This window comes from Phoxinus phoxinus (genome assembly GCF_949152265.1).
Source record: "Phoxinus phoxinus genome assembly, chromosome: 7".
Taxonomy (NCBI): domain Eukaryota; kingdom Metazoa; phylum Chordata; class Actinopteri; order Cypriniformes; family Leuciscidae; genus Phoxinus; species Phoxinus phoxinus.
Genome location: NC_136882.1, coordinates 33,388,950 through 33,415,397, shown reverse-complemented (window position 1 = coordinate 33,415,397; position 26,448 = coordinate 33,388,950). Strand labels below are relative to the sequence as shown.

General features: G+C 37.8%; 1 protein-coding gene across 1 annotated transcript in view; it reads left to right on the top strand.

The window, feature by feature from the left end:
* Nucleotides 1-25,614, top strand: part of sestd1 (SEC14 and spectrin domains 1) — a 31,645-nt gene extending 6,031 nt beyond the window's left edge. The window contains exons 5-19 of the mRNA XM_079618124.1: nucleotides 282-372; nucleotides 3,187-3,300; nucleotides 9,795-9,908; nucleotides 11,945-12,039; nucleotides 12,247-12,302; nucleotides 14,031-14,251; nucleotides 15,950-16,072; nucleotides 17,878-18,072; nucleotides 19,232-19,346; nucleotides 20,216-20,375; nucleotides 20,476-20,557; nucleotides 20,644-20,766; nucleotides 21,338-21,529; nucleotides 22,173-22,294; nucleotides 24,400-25,614. Of these exons, the coding sequence (XP_079474250.1) occupies nucleotides 282-372; nucleotides 3,187-3,300; nucleotides 9,795-9,908; nucleotides 11,945-12,039; nucleotides 12,247-12,302; nucleotides 14,031-14,251; nucleotides 15,950-16,072; nucleotides 17,878-18,072; nucleotides 19,232-19,346; nucleotides 20,216-20,375; nucleotides 20,476-20,557; nucleotides 20,644-20,766; nucleotides 21,338-21,529; nucleotides 22,173-22,294; nucleotides 24,400-24,556 (1,960 nt within the window). The 3' untranslated portion in view covers nucleotides 24,557-25,614. The remainder of the gene's footprint in view (nucleotides 1-281; nucleotides 373-3,186; nucleotides 3,301-9,794; nucleotides 9,909-11,944; nucleotides 12,040-12,246; nucleotides 12,303-14,030; nucleotides 14,252-15,949; nucleotides 16,073-17,877; nucleotides 18,073-19,231; nucleotides 19,347-20,215; nucleotides 20,376-20,475; nucleotides 20,558-20,643; nucleotides 20,767-21,337; nucleotides 21,530-22,172; nucleotides 22,295-24,399) is intronic.
* Nucleotides 25,615-26,448: the final 834 nt, after the last annotated feature.

Sequence of the window (26,448 nt, the reverse complement as noted above, 5' to 3'; positions counted from 1 at the left end):
TTCAGGCCCACAATGTTTTTTTTTTTTTACAAACCAAAATAGTAACTGTATGATTGAATACATGTTTCTTGGAATCTGTTAGTCATTGCAGCTCACACAAGCTCAGTTTATTCATTTTTAAATGCCACCACAGAAAAAACAAATTAGCCTGTTTAACGACACCGCCACAGTGGAGTCGTTGTAATTGATTCATTGTATCTGTGTATTGACAACATGTATTGGCCTATCATTTGTGTTATGCAACCGAATAAATGTCATGTTTTTCTGTTGTATCTCTGCAGCGAGAAGTGCAAAGCTCGAGGTTTCACCGTCATCGTCGATGGCAGGAAGTCTCAGTGGAATATAGTGAAGACTGTTGTTCTGATGTTGCAGGTAGGATGAGAGACTTTAATTTTATTTGCCCACTTTTGGATTTTGTTCAGATTGGCAGAAAGCAACAAAAGGAAACATTATGTGAAACATATGTCTGCTCTTGTTTATTTGACATCTGGTGCTTACTTTTCCACTAATGAACCCATTAATATTTGTGGTGATTATTTAATGAGTACTAAACTCCCCTGTAATACAGCTCACTTCTTAAGGAATACCTGTAAATAATGAGATTTCAGTGCTATTATCAGAAGACAATGCTGCTTGCGTGTTGGCGGCCTTCCCTGGTTTTGTTTTGGAAGTCATTCACTTTGAGCTTTGTTGAACTGAATGGATGCTTGTTCTGCCCTGTTATTTTCCCCTGTTTATGGGACACGGCACTGAATTGCTGCTTTAAACACAGGCTGCTAGTTTTTTCTTTTGCATTACGACTTCTTGTGTGTTACATTGAAGTCCCAAAATGCAAGTCCATTCACTCTGTGGCCATCTTGGCAATCTCTGGACACAGTGGACAGCGATTTTCTAGACAATAACAATAAAATTTGATACGTGACATCATAAATTAAGCCAAAAGTGTCCTAAAAAACACTTTTTTTAGGCTGCAGCAGCTAAGACACGTTTTGAAGGGGAAAACAGGTGGTTGGTTCTTTTAATTAAAAGGTGGGATGTTCTTGTATTGAGCATTTCAATTTCTGAGTAGTCTCCTTAATACCAAGTGTCCAAGTCAGATTTTCTAACCCCTAAGATTACATAGGCTAATTATTTTAAAGGTACACTATGTAGTTTTTTTCAAACAGCGACCCCTAGAGTCGCTGTGGGGTATTTATATTTGACGTTACTGTCGTAAATACCACTCACGCAGAGCCGTCTCTGCACTCACGGCCTGATCCCCTACCCCTGTACACCGGTATCTGTTCAGTAGGATGGAAGCTGTAATGAGTGGAAATAAGGTGTGGCCCCTTTAAGAGCTGCGCGTGCCCTGTTGAACTGTCGGCTGTCTGTATTGTATGCGCGCCTCGAACACCCCATGTATGGGGGTTATTTCTGTTTGATGCTCATTCTTATCCTATTTTTGTTTATCAAGTAACGCTGTGGACGGTAGAACATGTGACAGACAGTTACATGAGTTAGATTGGGGAATAAAGTGCAAGTTGTGAGATGCCAATCGCCTCCGTGAGTCTGTCTGGCCTCTGTAATAACTTCATATGTGAGCTATCCATATTTTTCCTCCTGACACAACGCGTTACAAAGCGACGGACATCGAACAAGCACAGATAGCCTCCGAAGATATCTACTAATCCATCAACAAGAACGCCAGGTCAGCATCGCTGTTGCATCCATTGCTGCTTTTTAGCTCTCACTAACGAGTGAAAGCCTGACCGAGTGAGACTCTTGTCCGGTTCCACATGCGGTCAGTTTCTCGTTTTCTTTCCCTTGACTCTTCCGACCGCGTTTTCTTCATGGAGACTGCCATGATTCACGTCTGAAATGCATGCTAGTGTCTTCCATAGAGGCTGCTTCATGTTGTTAATGTATGTGTCGTGCCGTAAAGCAAGTTGTGATTCTCGCAACATTTTTCAGGGCGCCACCTCAAACTTGCATTGCTTTCCTTTCGGGACTATTCGCCTTACTACGAGTTTGTTTACCATCTAAATGATTTGAAGCTGTTATATTAAGGTACAATTCTTACATAGTGTGCCTTTAATAGAATTTGTTTTGTGAAATTAGTGATGCTGGTGTATGACGTTGCACAAAACATGGTGACACCAAAAAAAATTCAGCAAGAATAATACATTTTGAAATGTATTAGAATAGAAAACAAATCTAAATTGTAATCATATTTTACAATATTAATTGAATTAAAATCAAATAAATAAAGCCTTGGTGAGCAAAAGAGGCTTCTTTCAAAACCATTAAAAAAAAATGTTGCTGAACCCTAAACTTTGAACAATAGTGTTTTAGTTACTAGGAGGCAATCACTTGCATTTTTGCACTTGCAATTTTGTTTCCTTACAAATATACCATCTTCTGCACTTCGGGCAATGACATGCGATTCTGAGTAAGACTAGATTCTCTGAAGGAAATAGCAGCTTTAAATGCAGAATAAAAATAGTTTTAGCTTAAGGCTTGGGATGAATCGTTTTGTTGTATTCCTTGTTTGTGAGTCGCTTTTGAATTTATTGCTGATGATATTTGTGAAGAACAACGTTTGAGAAAAATCCATACCCTATCACATCTGATTTTGAATGGAACACAGCGTATGACTTATTATAAATTGCAATATTGTTTCGCCAAAGAAAGCTGAAGTAGTTGTAATTGGTTATTAAAGTGGTTGTAGATGTACCTTGTAGATTTGTGTAGTTTAGCTCATTCTATCAGTGGAGGAGATAGTGAAGCCTCTCTGTTATTGTTGCTTGATGTGTCCTCTGGATGACCTGCAGTTTTTAGTTATGATGAGTGAGTGCATTGTACATTTGCGGTGTGCAGATAACTTAATTTCAACAGCTTTAAAGATGTTGAAATGAGTTTGTTCTGAAATTAAACTGTCCTTTAGACCAGTAGGTACAATAACATTGATCCGCCGATTTTAAATGGTTGATTTGGCGATTAGTTTAAGTAAACTGAAAGGATTATGTGACCTTGGTCCCATTTATATCTGACTATCAGTGATTGATCCATCTCTATTCTTCAATAAAAAGAGTGATCTTATTTGTAAATATAAGTGGTGTGTTTGTGGGTGTGTGTGTGTGTGTGTCGATGTCATGTTTTTGGATGACTTAAACAGCTGGATTGTGAACTGTGATATTTTTCTTCCAGAATGTGATCCCAGCTGAGGTCTCTCTTGTGTGTGTGGTGAAACCTGATGAATTCTGGGACAAAAAAGTGACCCATTTCTGCTTCTGGAAGGAGAAGGACAGGCTTGGCTTTGAGGTAAGTGTACTAGAGATCGTTTGTTTTAGTGGACAAAGAGCTCAATTTTGACATAACTATATTTGACATCAGGGTTGGGAATGAGTACACAAGTACTTAGAAGTGACAGCAGTGATCAAACATGAAAATGTAGTATTTGTGTTTTTCATTTTGTGAATGGTTGCATTGGCCCATTGGGTAGTATCTTGTGCTCTGATTGGTTAGTTAGGTTGAGTCCGTTTTATTTGTATATTGACTTGCACAATACGTATTGTTCTTAGCAGCTTTACAGGAAATGGTTCCTTTAAAAGGACTACATTGCCGTGTGTATGGTGTGGGAGTGGCATAGGTTAGTTCTCATGATGAGCGAGAAAGGTTGTCGTAAGTGTTTGTTTCCTCATTACAGTAGCTCAAAAGTGTTGTTTGGATTTTCCCCACAATGCGGTCAGAGCTGGAGTTTGACTACCAACACATGGAAAATATGACTAACAATATTTAATATGTAATGTAACAACACGCAAGAGCGCGCATGAGAGCTAAACTTCACGCTGAGTTTAACAAAATTTCACGCTGAGTTTTAACAACTCGCAACATGGTTCGCAGTTCATATCTGGACTGAAGCAACCATGTTTCAAGTTTTTACAGACATATTTTGTTTACTCTCCTGCTCCAAACATGAATCAGCACCATGTATACTCACAGATTTCATCATGTCGTCTTCAAATGAAAAATGTTTGTGCAAATAAGGACACTGATACAGCGGTACGTCTGATCATAAACCCGATAACACAAATTATTCACACAGAAGACAATGACGTAGACAGAAAATTCTTCCCAATCCTTCAGTATAAAAAACAAAAAAACTATTTAGTCAATGGCTTTAATTTTGCTTAACCTAAATGGACTGTTTAGAAAGGTTCCACTGCAAGTGTTTTCCATACAGCAGACCACGGCTTCATCGTTTTACTCTTGGTGTAGCTGCACATAATACAATCACACACGACGGTGTATTTAATTAGGGACACCCGAAGGATGTCATGCGTGTAAGTAGGTAATTTCCCGCATTTGCTGTGAATAATGAAACTTCATAAACAGAAGTTGTGCATCTTCATTTACAATGGTCTGGGGCTTCACAGTAAGACAGTGCTTTTATTGACACTAATGCAATGGCTTCATTTCTCTTTCATTTGTCAGGGCAAAAAAAGAGAGCGGTGCTGTGAGTAAAATATGGTTTTCAGGGCTGTTTTAGGGCTTTAAAGGACATGGAGCACATCTGGGCTTGTCTGAATGAATTATTCTGGAAAACTGGCATCATGAAGGTTGTTTCTTTCTTGGCTTTCAATTAGAGATGCACTGATCGACAGGCCAGGGACCGGAATTAGACAATTTTCCACATGATCTGCATGGACCGGTAACCGGCTGGTCACTCTCACGTCTTACCGATTCAGAGCAAGTCAGTTTTATTGCCAGCGGCACAGGCAATAACGTCAGTTTCATGTTCTCGCTCTCTTCTCTCCGACGACGAAGTGACCCTCGCTCGCAAAGACACATGACCTTCTCTCTCTCTCTATTCTCATTCGCTCTGGTTAAATAGTGCTTGTATTGCGCTTAATTTTACTCATTCCAGCAGGTTTCGTGCTCACACCAAAATTTTGTGGAAAGTGGAGCGCACATAAGCCGCCTCTCAGTCTCAAGCAGCTTGTGAGTTGCAATTATGAGTGGCTTACTGCGCTTAAATGGTCAAATACGCACAGATTTATGTCAAAATGTCCGTCTTGGCAAGTATTCAGTTAAACAGTTAGTTTTGGAAACAAATTAATTGAGAAAGATAAGTAGTAGGCTATATTGGGTCCGTGCATAAGCTCTTAAAGTGACAGCAGTCTAATATTCCTGCTGCTGCCTGTCATGTTAATAAAATAAAAAAAGACAAAGAGAAAATACTCTGCTCTTGAATTAATCTCTTTTGTAGATTCAATAAAGACTGTCCAGTGTTCTTTCACATTTTATTTTACAAATCCACTATCGGTCGATCTCTAAACCCAATCCTAGCTTGAATTAAAAATGTTCATACTTTGAATTATAATATTACAAGGCCTAAATTCACTTGTAGAATCTAATTGTTTTTGTTAAATTTGTTTTTGTATGTGGTTTATTTAAGAATGATTTATTCTGGAAAAATTATTGTCTTAAATAAATTGTCTTTGTAAAAAAATTAAGCTTGAGGTAAGTGTTTAAATCGCTATACAAGACAATGTTTCATATGGGTTGGTTTGGTTCCTTCACTTTCACGAATCTCTCCATTTCATCATCTCTCCTGTAATATCATAAATTGAAGCAGACTGCAGTGTTTTCTTGTAATTGGGCCATGAAGAAAATGGGTGAAGTTGGCAGGTGGTTGTGTTTACATTGAATGAGCAGCCCTCCGGCATTCACTTTAGGAGCAGGAAATTGGGCTATATGTGAACGTAACCGTAACATGATCCTGCAGATGTGCACTACAGTATGCAGTCATGCACAGTATGTGTGCTGATGAAGCCTGGCTTCGAACCGCATGCTCATTTGTCTGGCTGTCTTGCTTAATGCCCTCTCTGGGCATTTACCAATAATGCCATGTTGCCTGGCAACCATCACATGGATCCAGCCAAGAGCCGAATGACGGGTTTAGAAGGACAGTCGGACCACTGTCTCCTAAATAGAAACCTCTGTATGTGTATGTTTGTTGGGGTCATTGTGTTGTTTGTGCCGTGATCTGGGCCAGCAGGCCCCTCTAGCTGCCTACAACTAGCAGATGGCACAGTTTTGGCTGAATGGAGGTCAGTGTATCAGCATTAGGAAGTGTGGAGGCTTGAACACGGAGACTAGTGAAAACAGTCATTACCATACTCTTGACCTACTTGAAGATCCATACTTGAATGGGGGTTTTGTATCTGCATCCGATCGCTGAGATGCACGAGGACCGTGCGCTCTGCATTAATCATTCTGTCCAGGAACCTCTTCATCACTGATGCTTGGCCTGGCGTTGATGAGCATATGGGAAGGAAAAGACCCGGAGGCCTTATTAAATGAGTGGATTCTCTTTCGCTGCTACTTAGGGTCCATTGGACCGTCTGTTACAGGGCTGCACTTTTTTTTGTATGTTTAGACCTTATTCAGAGCAGCGCCATGGCAGGTATGAAAGCAAGGCTGTGATTGATAGACTTACTGTGTTTTCAATGGCATACGCTGTAAAGTTAAAAACGTCTATGTAAAGCTGTATAGAGCTCCTAGATCAGCTCCTATTTTTTGAATGATGGTGATGACTGTGTTGACAGCCATTGCTTTTTTGAACATTTCATAGAGAGATGTAAATATTAGTATAACCTTGTATGTTTTTTTTTTTTTTTTGATTTGTTTAAAATAATTTTAAATGCTGTTTTTTTTGTGTGTAAACCTTAATTTCTGAAATGCATATATGTACAGTATATCAGGCACCTTGCTCTGTAAATACTAAAATATATTTTATTTGATTTCGTTTGGCTCAGCGCTGCATTGAGCAGACACATTCAGTTTTTAATTGTTGTGTCTGTTCTCTAACTAAACTAAATGATTTTGATTACTATATGGGTAATTGCAGCGGTGGACAAGGGATGTAACAAAGCACAGCTTTTTCCAATTGTACTTGAAAAAATATATATATTGTGTTTAAATACTTGCAAGGTAACCAGAATGGAAGCTGCTTTGATGGAACTGTATTGATCAGAGAGCTTTAGCAGACACAGTGTTTAATCTCCTCCAGCTAACCTTGCAGATGTGAGGGCACAGCTGGCACCAGTCCAAGCTGTTGCGTTCCTGCTTCAGCACCAGTTCAGGGTCACTGGAGGATTTCAAAGAGTGCACATTACTTTGATTAAATACACATCCGATTAAAAGTTTGGTGAGCAGATGGTTTTTAAAAAGATTTGTTCACCCTAAAATTAAAATACTGTCATTTATTTCCCCACTTGTGATTATAAACTTGTATGTTTTTGTTTTTGCTGTCACAGTTTATAGTGACTACAGCTGCCAAGGCCCAAATTGGCGTCTGGAATCATACGACAGCTTTGTGTGATCTCCACACTATGTCCGGTTAGAATGTATGCAGGTGTCATGAGAAAAAAGTCAAAGAATTACAAAAAGAATGTGCACATTCTAAATCTAAGTTAGGCTCTGGTGCAGGACATAAAAGATAACGATAAAATAAGCTACCGATCAGACACAATGAAGGCACTTCATCATCACGAGCCTGAAGAAGACCTGATCGGTCGAAACGTTGCACTGTTAATAAATATTTATATATTGACTGGAGCTGTAATTTCAGTGTGCGGATATATCTTTTCATTTTGTCAATAAACAGAAACATGAACAAGATTTGAGAGCTGTGGTGTAGGGGAAGGTTAGTGAATAGCTTTAGTTTCAGAAGCAGACTGCCAACCAACTTTTTTTTTTTGCAAATCCAGATTTTATCCAGATGCGGTTTCATCTCAGTCTGGATGCTCAAATCGGATTTCAAACTTTTGCATCACTTATCGATAACACACAACAATGACATATAAACGATAACGTCAAAACTGGTGGCAGGAATGCTGGAAGTAATCATGGTTTTTCAAAAGGTTACGCCATTTTCTTGTGCAACGGAGGATTTCTGCACCGCAACTCGACACGGCGCTTATTTGGAAAGCGAGATGATGCACCTCCATTTTTCTTGCATCCATTTTGGAAAACCTCGTCACGTACATGGGTATGTCCATGTTGTTCCAAAAGCAACCCATTGAGATTGGTTGGTTATATCTGGAAATCGTATTTGATCACTTCCAATTAATCGTGCGGACAGTCTGTCTGAAAAAGATCTTATTTGAGAAAAAATCGAATTTGCCTGCAATCTGAACATAGCCGAATAGATATTGCAGAAATAGTATCGACTGTTTTTCAGGGTGCTCTGGCCCTTCCCCTCCCCCCAGCCCCAGCATACTGATGACATGAGATGTGACAGCATTTTTGTTTCGAGTGAACATTTCCTTTTAAGGCTTCTAAGGAAGGTGTTGGGTTTGTTTTTTAGTGATTTTTTTTTTTTTTTTTTGCCTTCCATCTCGGAATTTGCAATGATAACATGACAGAAGGAGATAAGATGAAATCCAGTTCAAAAGCTTTTATGCTCAAGCTGCATTTTAGTATCTGCCACAGAAACTTCATGGCCCAAAACAAGGCTTTTTAGATTCAAGCACACCCGTTAGAGAGAGTTTGTGAAACTAACATGAAACAAACCTGGCTTTGGCTCATCCTTTAGGCTTTTTTTCCCCTTAAATTGTCCCCGGCAGACAGCCACGCAGCGGAGGCAGACACGCCTCTAACATCCTGTGAGTAATGTACCCCAGATATTATGAATCCAAAATATTTTTCTTCATCTCCTCTTTGGTGACTCAGGCTGGAACTGTTTGCAGTGAGGCCTTGTCCCTCTGTTCCGTGTGTTGACTCAGCTGAACATATTTGTAAAGACAGCTGTTCTGTCTCTCTTCCTGTCGACACACCAAAGTGCAGTGAGGAGGGGTGTCCTCCTCATTTTATTGAGACTGCATACATTAAGCGCAGACATAGGAATGATAAACATTTACTTGTAAAGTATATCATAAATCAATGTGTGTATAATGTTACAGAATATTTTTTACGCTGCTTGGCAGCTGTGAACAGGTTTGTTTTGCATTAACGACTAGGCGATTGTACATTTATTCCTCTTATTACTTGGCTACATAACAATTAAGTAAACAAATACATCGACCTGAAATATTGATTTGAGCTGAAGTATTTGATTATCTGAGAAGAAAGAAAACGCTGATGGGTATGAGGAACATCAGTCTCTGACAAGGTTTTATTTTGTCTAAGGAAAATATATAGTTTATTCATCATTATACAGCATTTATAATAAGTAATCATAATTTATTATTATTAGTAGTAGTTTTTTTATATAGTATTATGATTATTTATTTTATAAAAGCAATAAGTAAAGGTTGTCTGTGTTAGTGATTTTTACCAAAGATTAGTAATGTTCTTAGGCACAACGTGAGATAAATAGTTAATCTTAATTACACTAATCATGTTTAAATATTTGGCTATTTAACCATGTTAATTTTCTCAAAGATGACAGGCAACACTATATAAAAATCTTCGCCTGGTGTTGTTCTATAGAAACAGTTTTGGGTAATGAGTGTGACTGACATTATGTGACCCAGCAGAATGGCTGCTTCACCTGCAGAGTTTGTCCTATATGCCTTCAAATATCAAATAAATTATTCACGGATTTTAACCTTGCATGACATTTGACTGCTGCAGAAGCTCTTAAGCGATTTCAGGTTATGCTACATTACGCGCACAGATGCCTGTTTAGTTGGTTACATTAGTAAATTAGGCAATTTCCCCTCTGTTACAACAAATAATTCTCAAATGGGTGGGTTTTATTTTCTTGTCTTTTTCAGTCATGCCTGAGAGTACATTCTGTGTTTCAGGTGATTCTGGTGTCTGCCAATAAACTCACACGCTACATCGAGCCATGCCAACTTACAGATGAATTTGGCGGGAGTCTGGTTTACGATCATTTGGACTGGGTCAACAAACGATTGGTGAGTAGCAAATTACTTTATTTATTGGTAGACTACAGTAGTTCAGAGTTGTTGTGGCTAGTAGGGCTGAGTGATGTATATTCATATGACATTGCTGGCGATATAAAACTAAGCTAAATTGTAAATATCAGGGGATTATTTTAGCATTCTTTTCTTGTGGTTTTCTAAAGGCAGTATCATTAGTCTACTTTAGTTAATTTCTGGGAATCAAACGGTTTCAATGAATTGACTCGTAGTAGCTCTGATTCCACACTTGTTTATAGGGTTGTCACCGTACTGATACCAGTTTATACTAATTTCCAATACCGATACTAATTTCACGGTTCTCGGTACCGGTACCAGTTCCAGTAACAGCAAAAACTGTTAAACTATTTTATTTCACTGTTTGAAATATTAACATTAATTCAATTTATTAGTTTACTATTTATTTAGCCTTAGTTTTATAAGTTAACATTGTTTATAAAAAGATAGAGTGAAAAATTAGTATTAAAATGAAGGTAAAAAAACACACACATTACATAGAGCATTTACAGTCTAATACTTAATGCACAACTATTTTGACATACAGTATCAGATTGTTTTGTCACATCTGTTGCTATGGATATATCACTGTCAATCTTTGCAGTTTCGGATTTGATCGCGCATTTAAATACAGTTGTGAATCCAGAAACTTTGCAGCGTACTGAGCAGCATGAAAAACAATACTTTTATTCAAATTGTATACGGGCTATAAACAGAAAGCGTGCAAAGAGCACTCCATTTATAATCACTGGAGCTGTCAATCACTAAAGTTCAGAGCTTGACTGAGATCTACACACCTGCAAAGACTGAAAAGCAGTGTTGAGCGGATTCTGACACATTGTAAATAGAAGCAACCTTTGTTGCTCTTCACCGAGTGCTTACACATACACACGGGAGCGTTTGAAAGCAGCTTCTATCAGCGTGTGCTGAATTTGATGGTATCGTCACTTTTTTTTTTTTTTTAAGCTGCAGTCCATAACACTTTTTTTTTGTATTAAATTCATATGATAAGCGAGTACATCACAAATCAAATTTTCCAAACCGTGTTTTTGTCTTATCCTGAATTACTACGGTACACCTATAATAAGTGTTTATATTCGGACTATTCAGACTGGTTTGGGTCGGCACCACTGCGGAGTAGCCCAGTACCTGCTTGACTCGTCATAAAAAAAAAAAAAAAAAAAAGAGAGTATAGCTACGGCTAAAATTTTCTTCCACAATCCACCTTAAAAGTTACGGACTGCAGCTTTAAGTAAAATAGTTTTGATGTTTTGACAACCCAACTTGTCTACATTACATTATCATTAAAAATGTTCACTGATATATTTAATACAGTATGTTTTAGAAACAATAAATGTATCTAAATATTCCTTTTTTTTTTTTTTACTATGAATTGTTGTATTGGTGAATAGAAATTCACATTTAAAATATCAAATTGTCATTCTTCATTAGTTAAAATAGTGTGTAAAATTCATTATTTAACTTAATTTCACTTTGCATTTTGAATCTACTTGACAGTAGTGGCTGTTTAGTTGAAACTAGTGTTATGTTCGTGTTGTAGTATTTAGTAACATTTCGAATCATCAATTTATTATTTTATTTACTTTCGTCATTCTTTTTTAAATATTTCTATTAATCTTTTATTTTATTGATGTATTTATTTATTTATTCTTTGGCCAGTTTTAGTAAGTGTAGTACTTTAAACTTTTATTTTAGCTGCCAAAGCAACATTTCTAATTTTCGTTTAAATTAAAATTAGTTTCCCATCTAACTTGCATTTTATTTTACTACGGGTTTTATTTTAATGAACAAAAACAATTAATAGTTTCATTTTGTTAACAATAACAACACTGTTTGAAACTGTGATCCTGCTTCAGTGCAAATACAGAAATATTGAGATGGGTATTGAATATCATTGAAAGGCTGAACAATATTTAAGTGTGTAGGTATATCAATACAACGGTATGCTGTTTTTTTTAACTGCAGGTCTTATTTGCCATTTATCGCTCATTTAGGTCTTTGAAAAATTCACAAAGGAATCCACATCCCTTCTGGATGAACTTATCGTCATCAATGAAAATGAGAAAGGAAGCCAGGCAGAGAAGGACAGGTATTTTATGTCTCATCTCCAGGCATGAGCTCCTAATTATGTCTGCGGTTTCAGGGGCCACTGTTTTTCTATTAACCATTAGCTGTTCTTAATGGGTAATTTAAAATGCTTTCAAAGGCACTGAACAATCAAATACACACCGCAATCAATGAATTTGTTTCATTAAATGGTCATAATTTTATAGAAAATGCTTTGTTACAATCATAGGTCTTCAGAAAGCAACAGCCTGCCTTCATTTGACCCTGAAACGGTCCTTCAGACTGGTGAGTGCCGATCTTTGCTGTCTGTGTTCACATGCATGTAGGCATTGCTTTGAAATTGCAAAACTTTCAGATGTTTCTGAAACGGTTTGCCTCCATTTGAAGACTAGTTGCAAAAGCAGATTTTGGTCCGGGGATTTGAACTGCTCTGCTGTATCTAGCTTGTGATGTCAATGGTGAAGCTGTTTTTCCAGCTGGCCTGTGACTCCATTCAGTTTTATTGGTTGGGTAGAGCCAAGAACTTGGCTTTTGTGCCGTTTAGCACTCTAAAGCGATTTCACAGCTTTTGTGTTTGAAGCTAAAGCTGGTTTGTAACGTGAGTTGAGTACCCTGATCAGTATGTCCCTCACATCATGCCCTCCGCCAAAGAATGGCTTCATCAGTTTAGCTGTTGTGCCCCATGCAGTGGTGGATAAAGTACCTGAAAGCCACACTTGAGTAAAAGTATGTAAATAGATGGTAACAATCGTGACATTAATCGTTTGGGTCTGGTTTTTGTCACACTGCTTTAACCGCTTGAGGGACTACTAATGTTAGCATCCTCTCAGCCTCATTTGCAAACATACTGTTGTTCTCCACTAATGCAGCATATATAATGATATGAAAACATGTACTCATTGTACTGTAATGTAGACTGCATAACATACCATATTGTTGTCTTTGTTTAAATCCGTTTTTGAAGTGTCCCACTCTGTGCAGCACGCAGCCTCACGTCACGTGTCAAAACAAACTCCACGAGGCGTCAGTGATCGTTTTTATTTCGCCTCTAGAGGTCGTTCTCGTACTGTATAATGACAGCTCACCCTTCTCAGCCACTCCAGCAACGGGCGCACTCGGAAAATGAGATCAACCGCAGTTGTGTGAGCACTTGTTTGCACATGCTTGCTTGCAGTCAATCTTCCGACTTAAGTAACGAATATGCATTGGGGAAATGTATTGGAGTAAAAGTATAAATTTTATTTAGGAAATGTACTGGAGTAAAAGTTGACAGAAATATAAAAACTCAAGTACAGTACAGATTCTCCCAAAAAAATACTCAAGTACCGTAACAAAGTATTATTAGTTTATTAAATTACACCACTGGCCCCGTGTAAGTAATTTTGCTTTGAATAAACTGTAACAAGCAGGGTTGTGCACCGTTCAGAATTGAACTGAGAATGTCTTTTAAATGCCTTAAATTTCAACTTTGTTTCCAAGTAGTATTGGTGATCGGTGCATCTCAAATATATACTACTAAAATATTTTTAGTTGATACATGCTTCCATTTTGGCCTGTTTTGTTGCTATATTGGGCTAATTCAGTTCATCCTTGTTTCTGTTTTGCAACTTCAATTCAAGTGGCAATGTAATATCCTGAAGACCCCATTTAATTCATATTCGTGCTAATGAAAGGTAACCAATTATCAATGAATTCAGAATTTTGCCTAACCTTGGTTAGAGGCACAAATTAGAACACAGCAATGGCACAAAATTAGTTTTTCTTCTGTATTTGAGTCTGTCACTTTTGTGTTTAAAATAAATTAGTTGGAATACTAGACTTAATGTATTCATATTATATTAAGTAAATCCGTACTCCTTTTGTAGTAGAGCTCATTCATTGCTTTCTTTCTACTTGACATGTGGAACACTTTATTACCGCTACGGTTTACTGCGTTCCCTTTTCAAGGTATTTCAAGGCCTTGATTTTTCTCTCATAAATGTTTATTTGCCCTGTTGTCTACCTCTTTCACAGGCCATGAGTTGCTCTCTGAGCTCCAGCAGAGGCGTTTCAATGGCTCTGAGGGTGGAGGAAGTGGCACAGCCTGGTCACCCATGGACGATGAGCTGCTGGCTCAGCCTCAGGTGATGAAGCTCCTGGACTCTCTGAGGGAGCAGTACACAAAGTATCAGGAAGTTTGCAGACAACGCAGCAAACGCTCCCAGCTAGAGGAAATCCAGACCAAGGTCATGCAGGTAAAACAGCAACAAAATGAAAGATCACCTCCAGATAGTCAGGTTGTGTTTAAGATTCACAAGGGAATGTTTCACAAGGGAGGACATAGCCTTGTGCTTATTTCATGTCTTTGCACCGTCATCTTTCACAAACCCACCACATGATGTTGTGGAGTGTGAGGGAGTTTCAATGTCATCTGTGAACCATTTTGCTTTATTTCTATATCTAAATACCACCAAGGTTTGAAAGCGAAGACATCGTACTGTTAGTTCAGACTTTGGCTGGGCTTCGATATTATGGTGAATCAGCAGTCTTTAGTCTACAAATAGAAGTTTTTGGTGGATCTCTGCACCATACAATCTGAGTTTTTTCCACAGAAAAGATTTGTCACATAATTTTCTGTGCTGCGCTGTATTCTTGGAAGGCTTACAAAACACACTCCCACCAAATTCCCTCTGAGAATCCGATTGCTATAGAGAATCACTGTTAGAGAGCTGGGCTGTGGCGGTGCAATCATACATATATATATTGTGCTTTTGCTTTCTTTTTTTCACTACATTGATATTAATTGATTTATATTCTTGTATCAAAAAATTACAATCATCTCTTCAAAAAATTGGGGTCAGTCATTAACCTCTTATTTAAATGCACAACCAAAAGTGACAGTAAAGGCATTTATAACGTCACAAATTCAAATAAATCCTGTTCTTTTGACCTTTGTTAAAAAAATATATCATATCATTTCTTAGTTTAATGTAATGAAGAATGTCTAAAAATTCTGGAAATCACCAAGGTTGATGCCAAGATTGTGTATCCTATGAAAGTCTCCCAAAACCACTCCTGTCAGATGAAATACAATGTCTGTTTCCATGGTGATCGGGATGTTGGGAGGTGCACATCTTGCGTGTTGGAAAAGGAGTTTGGCCTACTTCTTACCTTCTGTGAAAAATTGTGCAGGAAAGGGGGGGGATCGTTTGTAATCCACAGTGCCTGGAGCAATTACAAACAGGAAGCCTTGCAAACTAAGCAGCGATTCTTAAAGTAAAGGCACATTCTTCACAAAGCAGGTTCTCTTGCTGCGGTTCCAGACTTTTCATTTCCCCTAGGTCATTGAACAACAGAAATTAATTAAATTTTTCTGCCATTTCAGTTGTAATTCCCATTTTTAACTCTTAGCTATCAAATTGAGACTGAACTTGCAAGTTAATTAACGGGTTAGTTCACCCATAAATGAAAACTGTTGTCTTTTTTTCACCTTCATGTTGTTCCAAACCTGTATCCTTTTCTTTCTGTGCAAAACAAAAGGATGAATTTTGAAAGATCTTTACAACTAGCTTAGAAAACGCTATAAATGCAATTATTATTTTTAAACTATATTTGTGTGAGGAAACAGACTGAAATGTAGGTGCAGCTCTGAGATCTCATTTTGCTCTAACATTGATGTTCATTCAAAATCTGACAGCCAAAGGATTGTGCAGCCCTCGAGACGATTCAACCTACATTTTGTCTTTTTGTAAACAAGTGCATATCTAATTAAGTAAACCTTTTAATTTGAGCTCTCATCGACCTGATCCTGTCATTTAGTTAATTAGATTTGCTCTTTGTTCCTCCTGATTTATTTCCGATTAGAGTCTGCTCAGTAGCTCAGGGGTCAAATGTGGTAGTGCTTCACTAATTAAAGGTTTCTTTGTCTGTGTTTGTGTCTTGTGTGTGAGCAGGTTGTGAATTGGCTGGAGGGTCCTGGCACAGAGCAGCTCCGCACGCAGTGGGGGATTGGAGACTCCATTCGCGCGTCTCAGGCCTTGCAACAGAAGCATGAGGAGATCGAGAGTCAACACAGTGTAAGTACAGCTGTCATCTCTGGCTTGTGTGTGTGGTTTTTGTGGAATGTGTAGCCCCTCTGAAATGCAAATGGTGAATTTGTAGATCATAGAACTCCAGCAATCAGAGCTGCTGAGATGAGGGATTTTGTACTACTATTTTGTGTTTCAAGATCTGCTTTTGTGACCTGACAAATCTACTCAAGATGGCAATAAGAAGTCAGAGAAATGACACTGAAATGCCAAAACCATGCAGTTTATGTCCCGCCAGTAGGTGGCAGTATTGATATATTTTACTTGAGGGAATCACTTTCCAATTTTCTTGAATACTTCAGATTATACAAACTTTATTTGAGAAAATAATTAATTGCTAAGTCATTTGAAAATGAATATTATTTTAGGAAGGTGACGAAATTATGTATTTAGATACATGTTAAATATTTGATTCAGGCTACCTAGTATATTTTAGTACATATTTCATGAATACGATGTAATGTTTACAGTCTTTGTGAAAATGCATTTGATTTGCTGTAAAGATGTGGTTTTCACCCACAGTCAGTTTTTTGCTGAAGGTCAGCTGTTTGGCTGTGTGTTTCAGGAGTGGTTTGTGGTGTGCTCTTGGCTTGTCTGAAGTAGTTACTGCCTCTGTATTTCTTCAGTGTGGTTTGTGGCTCAGTGTGATCACAAACAGCCTCTGTGATTTACTGGGATCTCTGTGACGTAGAGTTGTTGGTATTGATGTTTTGTTACTGGAAGGTGTTGTTTTGGAGTGTGTGACTCAGTGGCTTCATGGTTTGTTGAACAGTGACCTCTTTGTCACACTGAGCCAGGAACTGAGCCAATTATAGACACGGTTCAAACCGTAGGTTACGTAAAAGTGATTTCATGTTAGTCAGCATGCAAAGTGTTGCCAAAGTAGTGGGCTTTCTTGCAAGATGGTCTTGCAACACTTCATGAATAGGGATTTTAGACACAATAGTCATTTTTCTAGATATTTTCTAAAGAACATGTAGGCTGAGTGATCTTTGTCTATGCAACAGTCAAAAATGTGAGGGTATGATGTTGTGATTGGTTGCCAAGAGGACATTATGCGGTTACTAAGGTGTTCAGTTTGGTTGCTAGGTGGTTATTTACTGGTCTCTGTGTGTCTATACACTACTGTTGAAAAGCTTGGGGCCAGTAAGTTATTTTTATTTTTTAAAGTCTCTTATGCTCACCAAGGCTGCATTTATTTGATCAAAAGTACAGTAAAAACAGTAATATTGTGAAATATTATTAATTTAAAGCAATGGCTATCAATTTTGATGTATAATTTTAATTGTAATTTATTCCTGTGATGGCAAAGCTGAATTTTCGGCATCATTACTCCAGTCTTCAGTGTCACCTGATCCTTGAGAAATCATTCTAATATGCTGATTTGGTGCCCATAAACATTTTTCTTATTATTATCAATGTTGAAAACCGTTTGTAGAAACAATAATAGTAGTTATCCTTGTCCAAGCATTCACCACTAGTTAGTTTTAGATTTATGATGTATATTTTTGAAAATGTTGTGAAAGCTAACATGGTGTTAATTTACAAACAAATATTTGAATATCATGTTCGATACAGTAAAATATGAATGGCCTTGTCTTGTGATGTTTAGGGGTGTTTTGGACGTTCATCAGTCCATAAACTGCAAATGTTTTAGAAATTTTGTTGTGTTTTAGTCTTTTTTTCTATTGGTCTGCAGGATTGGTGTACTGTTTTTATGGACCCTTGATCTTTATGAGTGCTAGTGGTTTATTTAACTGTCTTAACAGCCAATGTCATGCTGTTTGCTGCAGGAGTGGTTTGCTGTTTATGTGGAGCTGAACCAGCAGATCGCAGCATTGCTGAGCGCAGGAGATGAAGAGGACCTGATGGAGCTCAAGGGTCTGCAGCAGCAGCTCAGTGATGTCTGTTACCGGCAGGCCAGCCAATTAGAGTTCAGACAGAACGTGCTGCAGTCTGCCCATGAGTTCCACATGACGGCACAAGATGTAAGATTCTAGACGATATCTGATCATGGAATCTGCACCCACAGCTCTGCAGATTTCAACAGAACACAAACATCTTTTGAATGTAGATTTAAGTAAATATTTTGGCTTCTTGGATGCTTTCTGCTAAGACTAGATACAGTGTAATCTAGATATCAGTTCTGTGTGAAGTCAACATGAAAGTCAAAATTTTACTTTTCCAATGTACAGTACTAGTCTTGTTGTGCACAGTTCACCTGTGCATGTTATTCGAAATGAAATGCAATCAAAATGTAATACTTGCTCAGCCTCTGAAATAACTTAATGCCATGAATCCCTCATATATTTTCATTCCATCCCCTCCAATCACCAGGCTCCATTGTTGTATTTATCACCCACACTTCACAATCCAGTCCAAATTCCAGATGGATAAAATCAAGTCTCATCCTACTTTCTATTTTCCTCTTGTTTTACTTTGATTTGTCAAATTTTAGAAGTAAAATGTCTTAGTCAACACAAAATGCTATTCACAAGCCATTTACGCATATTTAAAGTACCCCTATTGTGCTTTTTCGGATTTGTGAATGTTTGTGAATGTAAAAGATCTGCAAATTTTTAAAGTTCAAAGTGCATGATAAATGGAGTTATTGTCTCCCAAAAAAAAAGAACCAATTCTGAACTGCCTGAAACGAGTCGTCAGTAATTCCAGTCTTACTTCCTGCACAAACCTTTGTAAGTTTGTATCAAATTTGCATAATGCTCTTTATTGGCTGCCCACAAACATCTAGTTTGACCCGTTTTAGACATTTAGTTTCCAACACAACAGACTGGGCCATCTGACCAATCAGAGCAGAGCAGAGTAGGAAAGGAGAGGTTTAGAGAGGCCGAATCCTTTATCAAACCATTTCAGACGGTGTGAGAAAAGAAGTTATGGTGCAGTGTATATTATGAGAAAATTTAAAAAACAAATTAACCTGGGATGCATGTAAATCTATTATTGGAGACATCTAAAACAAAAGTAGGAACCTTTAAAATAGCATAATGGGGGCACTGTAAAGCCATTCCACAGATTTCCTCCCCAAATCATCACAAAAAAAAGTGTAGAAATTATTTGTTGGCCATATATATATATATATATATATGGAAAGCTTCTTTCTAATGTCAGTGTCTGTCTTTGTCTCAGTTGTCCCAGCAGTTAGACGGGCTGTTGGGAATGCTCTGTGCAGACGTCGCCCCTGCAGATGGAGCTGCTATCCAGCAAACTCTAAAACATCTGGAGGAGAAACTCAAGAGCGTAGGTTAGGAAGCCCTGTTGTCCTACTCGTATGCCTGATCCTGTTTCATGTGATTAAAGTTTGATAAAGCAGAACTTCTGGTGCTTATTCATTAGTCTTACATAACCAGATGTTTGCTTTTCAAGGACCACCCAGACATAAGGTTATTGTTCAATTTGTTATACAGTTAATTTAGTTACTGTGTTGTTTTGAGCTATGCTTTATCAGAATTATATAGAATTTAAATAAAAGTTTTAAAGTCTTAAATGAAATGCTATATACTATGCACTGTCTACTCAGCCATCTAGTGTATGAATTGTACAAGTTTATTTTGTTATCCAACATCAAAGTCTGATAGCCCCTCCGCCGTTACATAAGGAAAGCTGTGACGGTTAACTGCTCAGTGTCCAATATTCCACACTTGATTTTTCCGGTTAAATAAGTGCATCATCCGGGTATTTTAAGTGCACATTTTGTATTTGGAATTTTCAGTGTGAACATACTACTTGCACTATTTATGATATTAATCAAACTTAATAAATGAGTGCATGAATTGGGATGCTTTTTTTTAAAACACAATTTCATTTACATTTAGCATACACCAAAGTGACAAAAAAAGTATACTTCAACTCTGACATACTGTAATTCATGAAAACAAAGCAGAATATGCAGTTCTGCTTGTGGATGTCTAGTTAACTTGCTTGTGCTTCAAACTAAAAAATTGAGCAGCAAAAAATGTTAACTGAATTTGTCCATCGTTTATGAATCGAGCAGTCAGTGGGCCTGCTGTCCATCTCTGAGACTAAATCTGCATGAACATAAAACAGGAGAAATGTTATTTTAGAGAAGTTTCCTCACTTTCAGTGTATTGCGTTTCTCTCACTGTCTTCCAGAGGGTGCTTTGCAAAGTTTAAGAGAAAAAGGCCAAGTGCTGCTTGACCAGATGTCTACCCAGACGTCTTTTTCCTACGGCAAGGATGTAGGCATTGAGAACAAAGATAATATCGACCACATTCAGGGCGTCATGGAGGACATGCAGCTCCGCAAACAGAGGTTCCTCTCCTCTTTTTATGATTTCTCATCATGGACACAGCACTCCTGGTGTACCAAGAGCAAGCGAAGAGGGTCTTATGCGTTCGCTTGTGTTTTATAGGTGTGAGGACATGGTTGATGTCAGGAGACTTAAGATGCTGCAGATGGTACAGCTCTTCAAGTGTGAGGAAGATGCTTCGCAGGTCAGAGCTTGAAATTCAATTGAAAAGACTCTTTTGAAGTGTCTGTTGTTCTGAGGGTCTGTAAGGGCTGTTTAATTTCTTCTCAGGCGGTGGAGTGGTTAGGAGAGTTGCTCGATGCTTTGTTGAAGACCCACATCCGACTGGGAGATGATTCACAAGAAACCAAAGTTCTGCTGGAGAAACACAAGAAGTTTGTGGATGTTGCACAGGTATTTAAAACTGAGTTTTTGATTTTCTTTTAATGCAGCTTGCTTTAATAAATTGCCACATTGAATCGTATTGAATCCGCTGCTAAAGACATTGTGAAAAGCTCAATTTTCCACATTATTATTGTATTTTATAATATTTTAGTTTTGATCAAAGAATTTAATCCCGATTTATAGATTCTCATAATTAAATCAATTCCAGCCTTTTATGTCCTTATGACATAAAATCTATTGTGTTGTCTTCACTCATTTTTATCCGTTAGTTTTTTTATAAGATATTATTGTTGTTGTTTCACTTCAAATTTAAATATCATAATTGCCTTGATCATTTATGAGGATTAAATACTTTTTAGAGAATGTATTAAATAAATTCCTCCCTTTTTAATGTTTATTGTTACAGAAGGCAACAATTACTCAAGTAATTTTCATTATAAAACCTTTATTTAGTACATTTCAAAAATGCACATTTTCCCCAGTTCAAGTGTAAGAAATGAGTTTTCATGCTTCTTAGAGTATAGTGTCATAAGAGTATCCAGCCCATGTGGTGTTAACGGTCCACTGTAAATGCTTCCAGAGCACCTATGATTACGGCCGCCAGCTGCTGCAGGCCACAGTGGTGCTGTGCCAGTCTCTGCGCTGTACCACCCGCTCCTCAGGGGACACGCTGCCCAGACTCAACCGTGTGTGGAAACAGTTCACAGTCACGTCTGACGAGAGGCAGCACCGGCTGGAGATGGCCAGTGCCTTCCACACAGCTGCTGAGAAGGTTGGCGCAGTTCTGCTGAACAAATGTCATGCCAAATTTCAAGGGATAATTAAAGGAAAATTCTGTGTTACCCACGCTCGTGTTTTTCCAAACCTGTATGAATTTCCTTATTCCATGGAACACAACAGGAGAAATCTTGACGAGCAGCATGATTCTTTGGTTTTTCTCCCTTTTGTGTTCCACGGAAAATATAACAGCAAATGGGGTTGTAGCAACATGAGGAATGTAAATGACGGAATATACATTTTTGGGGGAACTATTTTAAACGTATAGTTGAAACTATGAAAACTGAAACGATGTTTTAAAGCAGTTAAGGCATTGCAAAAGCTCTTTATTATGAACCGATAAATAACTATGGTCTGCTTGATGACAGTGGAAATATGCATATTCATGTCTATTTTTAGGCAAATGAAAGCTGACATTTTATAGATCTTCAGTGGGATTAGAATTTTTTACCTTTTTACTTTAGTATATCATCATCATCATTTTTTTTTTTGAAAATGTATTATATTCAAGCTGCTTTGATTCTGCAATCTATCCAAAGCTTGATGATTTTGAAGTGATTGATATGATTTTAGATGTTTGCACCAAACCAGAGCTCTGTAATATATCAGACAGTAACTGTCTTTCTCCCTGCCTTCAGATTCTGAGAGAGAGCCCTGAACTAGCCGAGCTGATGGTGGATGTGGAGGCGTATGAAGAGGTGGAGACGGTGGGGAAAGGTTTGCTGGACAGGCTCACTGTGCCAGTCATTTTCCCTGATGGGTAAGAGCCAAAAAGCCAAAGTACAGTGACACTCTCCTACTGTCTTTTTTCTCAAAACTGTCATTAGTTTTAATATATTAATTAGAACTGCACGATTAATTGTTAATTTTTTATTTATTTTTTGATTCAAACACCCATGTGATCTTATAGCCAAATGGAATGTCTATTAAACTTTTGACAAAGTCGTACCGGAACATTCATTTCTGTGTTCACGCTGCCGCTGACCCAGAGAGAGCAGTCATGTGTAGGTATAAAACCACTTCACAGTGTAGCGATTAGCTGCTTATAAAAGGCTATACATAACATATTTCAACAACATTATATGCCTAAAATCCACATTAAATTGCACTGCAATCGGAAGTTATTACAAACACTCGGTGGTGGTTTAAAGTGAGTAAAAAGTGTAATATTAATCTTTTCAATTGCTAATTGTAGCTCTAATGCACCTGTTCCGCCTGGAGCTATTCTATTCCAAATCTAATTTGTTAAATGAATTCACATAAGGTCCCAAGAATATGATTTTCATCATCAAGACTTCAGATACTAGATGGATTAATGTATAGTGGGATCAAAGTGTTGTAGATGGGCAACCCATGTATTGCCAGAATAAAGGCTATTAATGGCCGAATACAAACAAAAGAATAATGTTAAGTATAATGAAGATTAGGTCTCATACCCGGCAGAGATGTGAAAGGTTTGTCGAGTGAGAACATTAGAAAAATGAATGTTCGCCACACCAGACAAAGACAATAGAGTGCAAGTGGGTGTTTACAGGGCAACACAATATTTTATTAGCATCTTATCAGCCTTCTCTAAAAACACACATGATATGATCTTAGAAAATGTTTTAGAAAAATGATAGTTTTAGAGATAACATCCTCAGATTTGAAATGAAGCATGACCACACTTGTGTAGACCACACTATAGCCACATCATATTTTTATACATTTACAAAATATATCCTTAAAGGGATCATCGGATGCAAAATTCACTTTTATATGGTGTTTGCATATAAATGTGTCTGCAGTGTGTGGACACAACCACCATACAATGAAAAAATTCTTCTCCAATCCATTTTTATTGTTAAGCCTCAAAAAGTCGAAACACTCTCAATAATCAAGCCGTTTGGATTCATGATGTCATATTGCTCATGCTCCGCCCACGACCACTGACGGACTGTCCAGTGTTAGCATATTTCCTCCTCATCCATTTGTATACTGTCTGCCAAGGCAGCACTTTACGTGTCTTGTGTGACACTCCCCATGGAAGAGAGGGGTGGGGTGAGCAGTTACTCATTATAATTTAAGAGACATGCACCGAAACGGGTCGCTGTGAACATAGCTGTTTTTGAGGAGGTAAAAAGGGTGTTTTACACAACCATTGAGGAATTTTAACCAAAGTATGTTACAAACTTTACATGAAGACCCTAAAGAATCATACCAACTTGTAGAAAATGGGCATCTGATGACCCCTTTAATATTTTGTATTTTTGTTTTAATTAAATATTGATGATTATTGAATACATTTTTAGAATAAAATAGGATCCTTTGAAACATTATTGAAAGATTAACCATGTATGTTCAATCAGTAGGCGTTAGCAACCCTAGGTTCATGGGTTTGATTCCTAGGGAATGCATGAATTGCAAAATGTATAACTTGAATGCGGTCGTAGTCAATTTGTATAAGAGCGTCAGCCAAATGCATAAAATGTTGCCTGCTTGTACCTCACTTTAATTGATCTATTTACTAATAATTTATGTATCCTCACACAACATCTTATGATTATATTTATTATTATTATTTAGGAATACATTTTTAAAAATAAGATCCTTTTAAGCAGTATTGAACGAGGTGTGGTGCACGTTTCTTTCACTCTGTTCTGATTCATCCATTACAAAAAATACCTATTTTACTTTGTAAAGAAATCAATATGTTGGGGCAATTTCTATTTGCCTCAAACCAATTAAACGCATTAAAGCATGATCTTTTAATATTTATTCCTTAATTGGATTGCTTTATCGTCTTGACTTCTTCAACAATCACTGAGATGGATATGTCTTGTTTTTGTCATCATTTCCCACCATCCCCATTCGCCCTGGTTGCAGGAGCGAGCAGTTCTTCGGCAGCCCGGGTGACATGGCCTCCTCTGCCGAAAGCATCCGCGACCGGATGAAGCTAGTGGAGGAAAAGAGATTCCTACAGGAAGAGGAGCAGCAGCGGCTGGATGAGGAGGCTCTGGAGGCGGGGCCTAGGGAAAGTTGAGAACCCGATACCCCTCATGCCCTCTTGCAGGAAGCCACGCAGTCGGCAGCACAGCGCCTGATCCTCACGTGCTGTCCCGCTGCTACCCCGGTCCGGCCCAGAAGTGACCCCGATCACCCGCCGTCTCTGTTGTACTTCACCTCACCAAACCATCTTAACTTACAGAGCGCAGTTAAAGATAGACGCCACGGGCTCGCGTTGCATTGCCTGCGTGGACAGCTGAATACTAAACCGACCACATTACTTTGAACTCTCGCCTCCCTAAGAAGCTTTACATTACCTGTCGACTTTCTCCTCCCACGAGGCGCCTTGAGCTTGTAATGGTGCTACTAAACCTGTAGAATGTACATAAAGCACCATCTTTACTCCATTTGTACCTGGTGCTCTAGATTTTTAGGCCTTTCCTGACCGTAAGCATTGTATTTTCTATTTCTTTCCTTCAGCTGCTTTCTGTTGAGAATTACCAAACCTTCTCTCTTGTGCCAGTATAAATATCCATCCACAAGGCCTTCGCTGAAATGGCAGAAGATGGTGTCTAATGTAGAACCGGTATTGAAACAACACATCAGAAACTGAAGCTGTTGTAGTTCAACCATGAAGGTACAAAAACAAAGCAAAGCTTTAAGGTCCAAATGTAGAATTGTTGTTCCGAGCTTTGTTTTGATGGGAAAATGTGAGCAACGGTTTCATCTCATAAATTGTCAGCCTAACGCGTACGCTGCTTGCAAATGAATGCATGTCATAAAATATTAATGCCATATTTATTTTCCTTTTTTTGTACCTTGCATACCATTTAAATTGTATAATGCTTTTGCCATTTTTAAAAGGCTATAGTGTATTTTATGAAAATATAAGTTGTATAAAATAAATGAAGAAAAAAATTGCTCCATAAGACAGGAGAGGAAAGGCTGTCTCTCTTACTATGTCATAAAGCTGGCAGGTTGTTACAGTTTACAGGACTTTGTTACTGTATGTATGCTTTGCATAAATCTGCCTCATAATGTCCATTGCTGTACAGGAATATTCTAGCACCCATTCAATAAACATGGGCAATATTGCATTTTGTGGTTTATTTTAATTTATTTAAAAAAAAATGGTCAGTGCAATGCAAAATAATAAGCATTTCTGGCTGATTATTCCAGTGTTGGTACATTTGTCTTTTTTTTTTAAGAGTTCTCTTGTGCTCATCAAGGCTGCATCTATTTGATCAAGCATGCAGTAAGAACACTGAAATATTATTACAATTTAAAACAACTTTTCTATTTTTATATTTTTTTTAAATGTAATATTCATTTGATGGCAAAGCTGAATTATCAGAAATCCATTGTAACATTTTAAATGGCTTGTCACATTTTTGGATAAATTCACTGCAGCATGAATTAAATTGTTTTCTTTCAAAAAATCTTACTGACCCCAAACATTTTAAAAGGTAGCAATGTGTTTATTTTTTATAGAGAGAGCGAGAGAGTTTTGGCTGCTGACTGGTTTGTGTGCAGTATAAATATTTGACAAAATCTTCATGCATATTGCTTGAACTCTGACTTGTGTTTGTATTGATGATTTCTTATAGCATCCCAAGGAAGAATGTGTGTCAAGCAGGTCATTAGTTTCCTGAGGCATTGCTATTAACTTACATTCTCTGCCCTGTGCAGCATTTTAGGAGAAAAGTCCTTGTTAGTTATGGTTAAGAAGATAGTTTTAGATACTGAATATTTAAAGTTACATCAATGTTTAACTGCAGATTTCAGCAGCTCATCCCAAACTCTTGCTTTCTGGTTATTTACAGGCCCTAAATGATTCACTTAGTTTGTACTGGAAATCATTGGCATAACGTCATTTGAATAGCATTCTGCTTTGATCTCAAAACCTTTCCAGAACTTGTTCAGTTCACA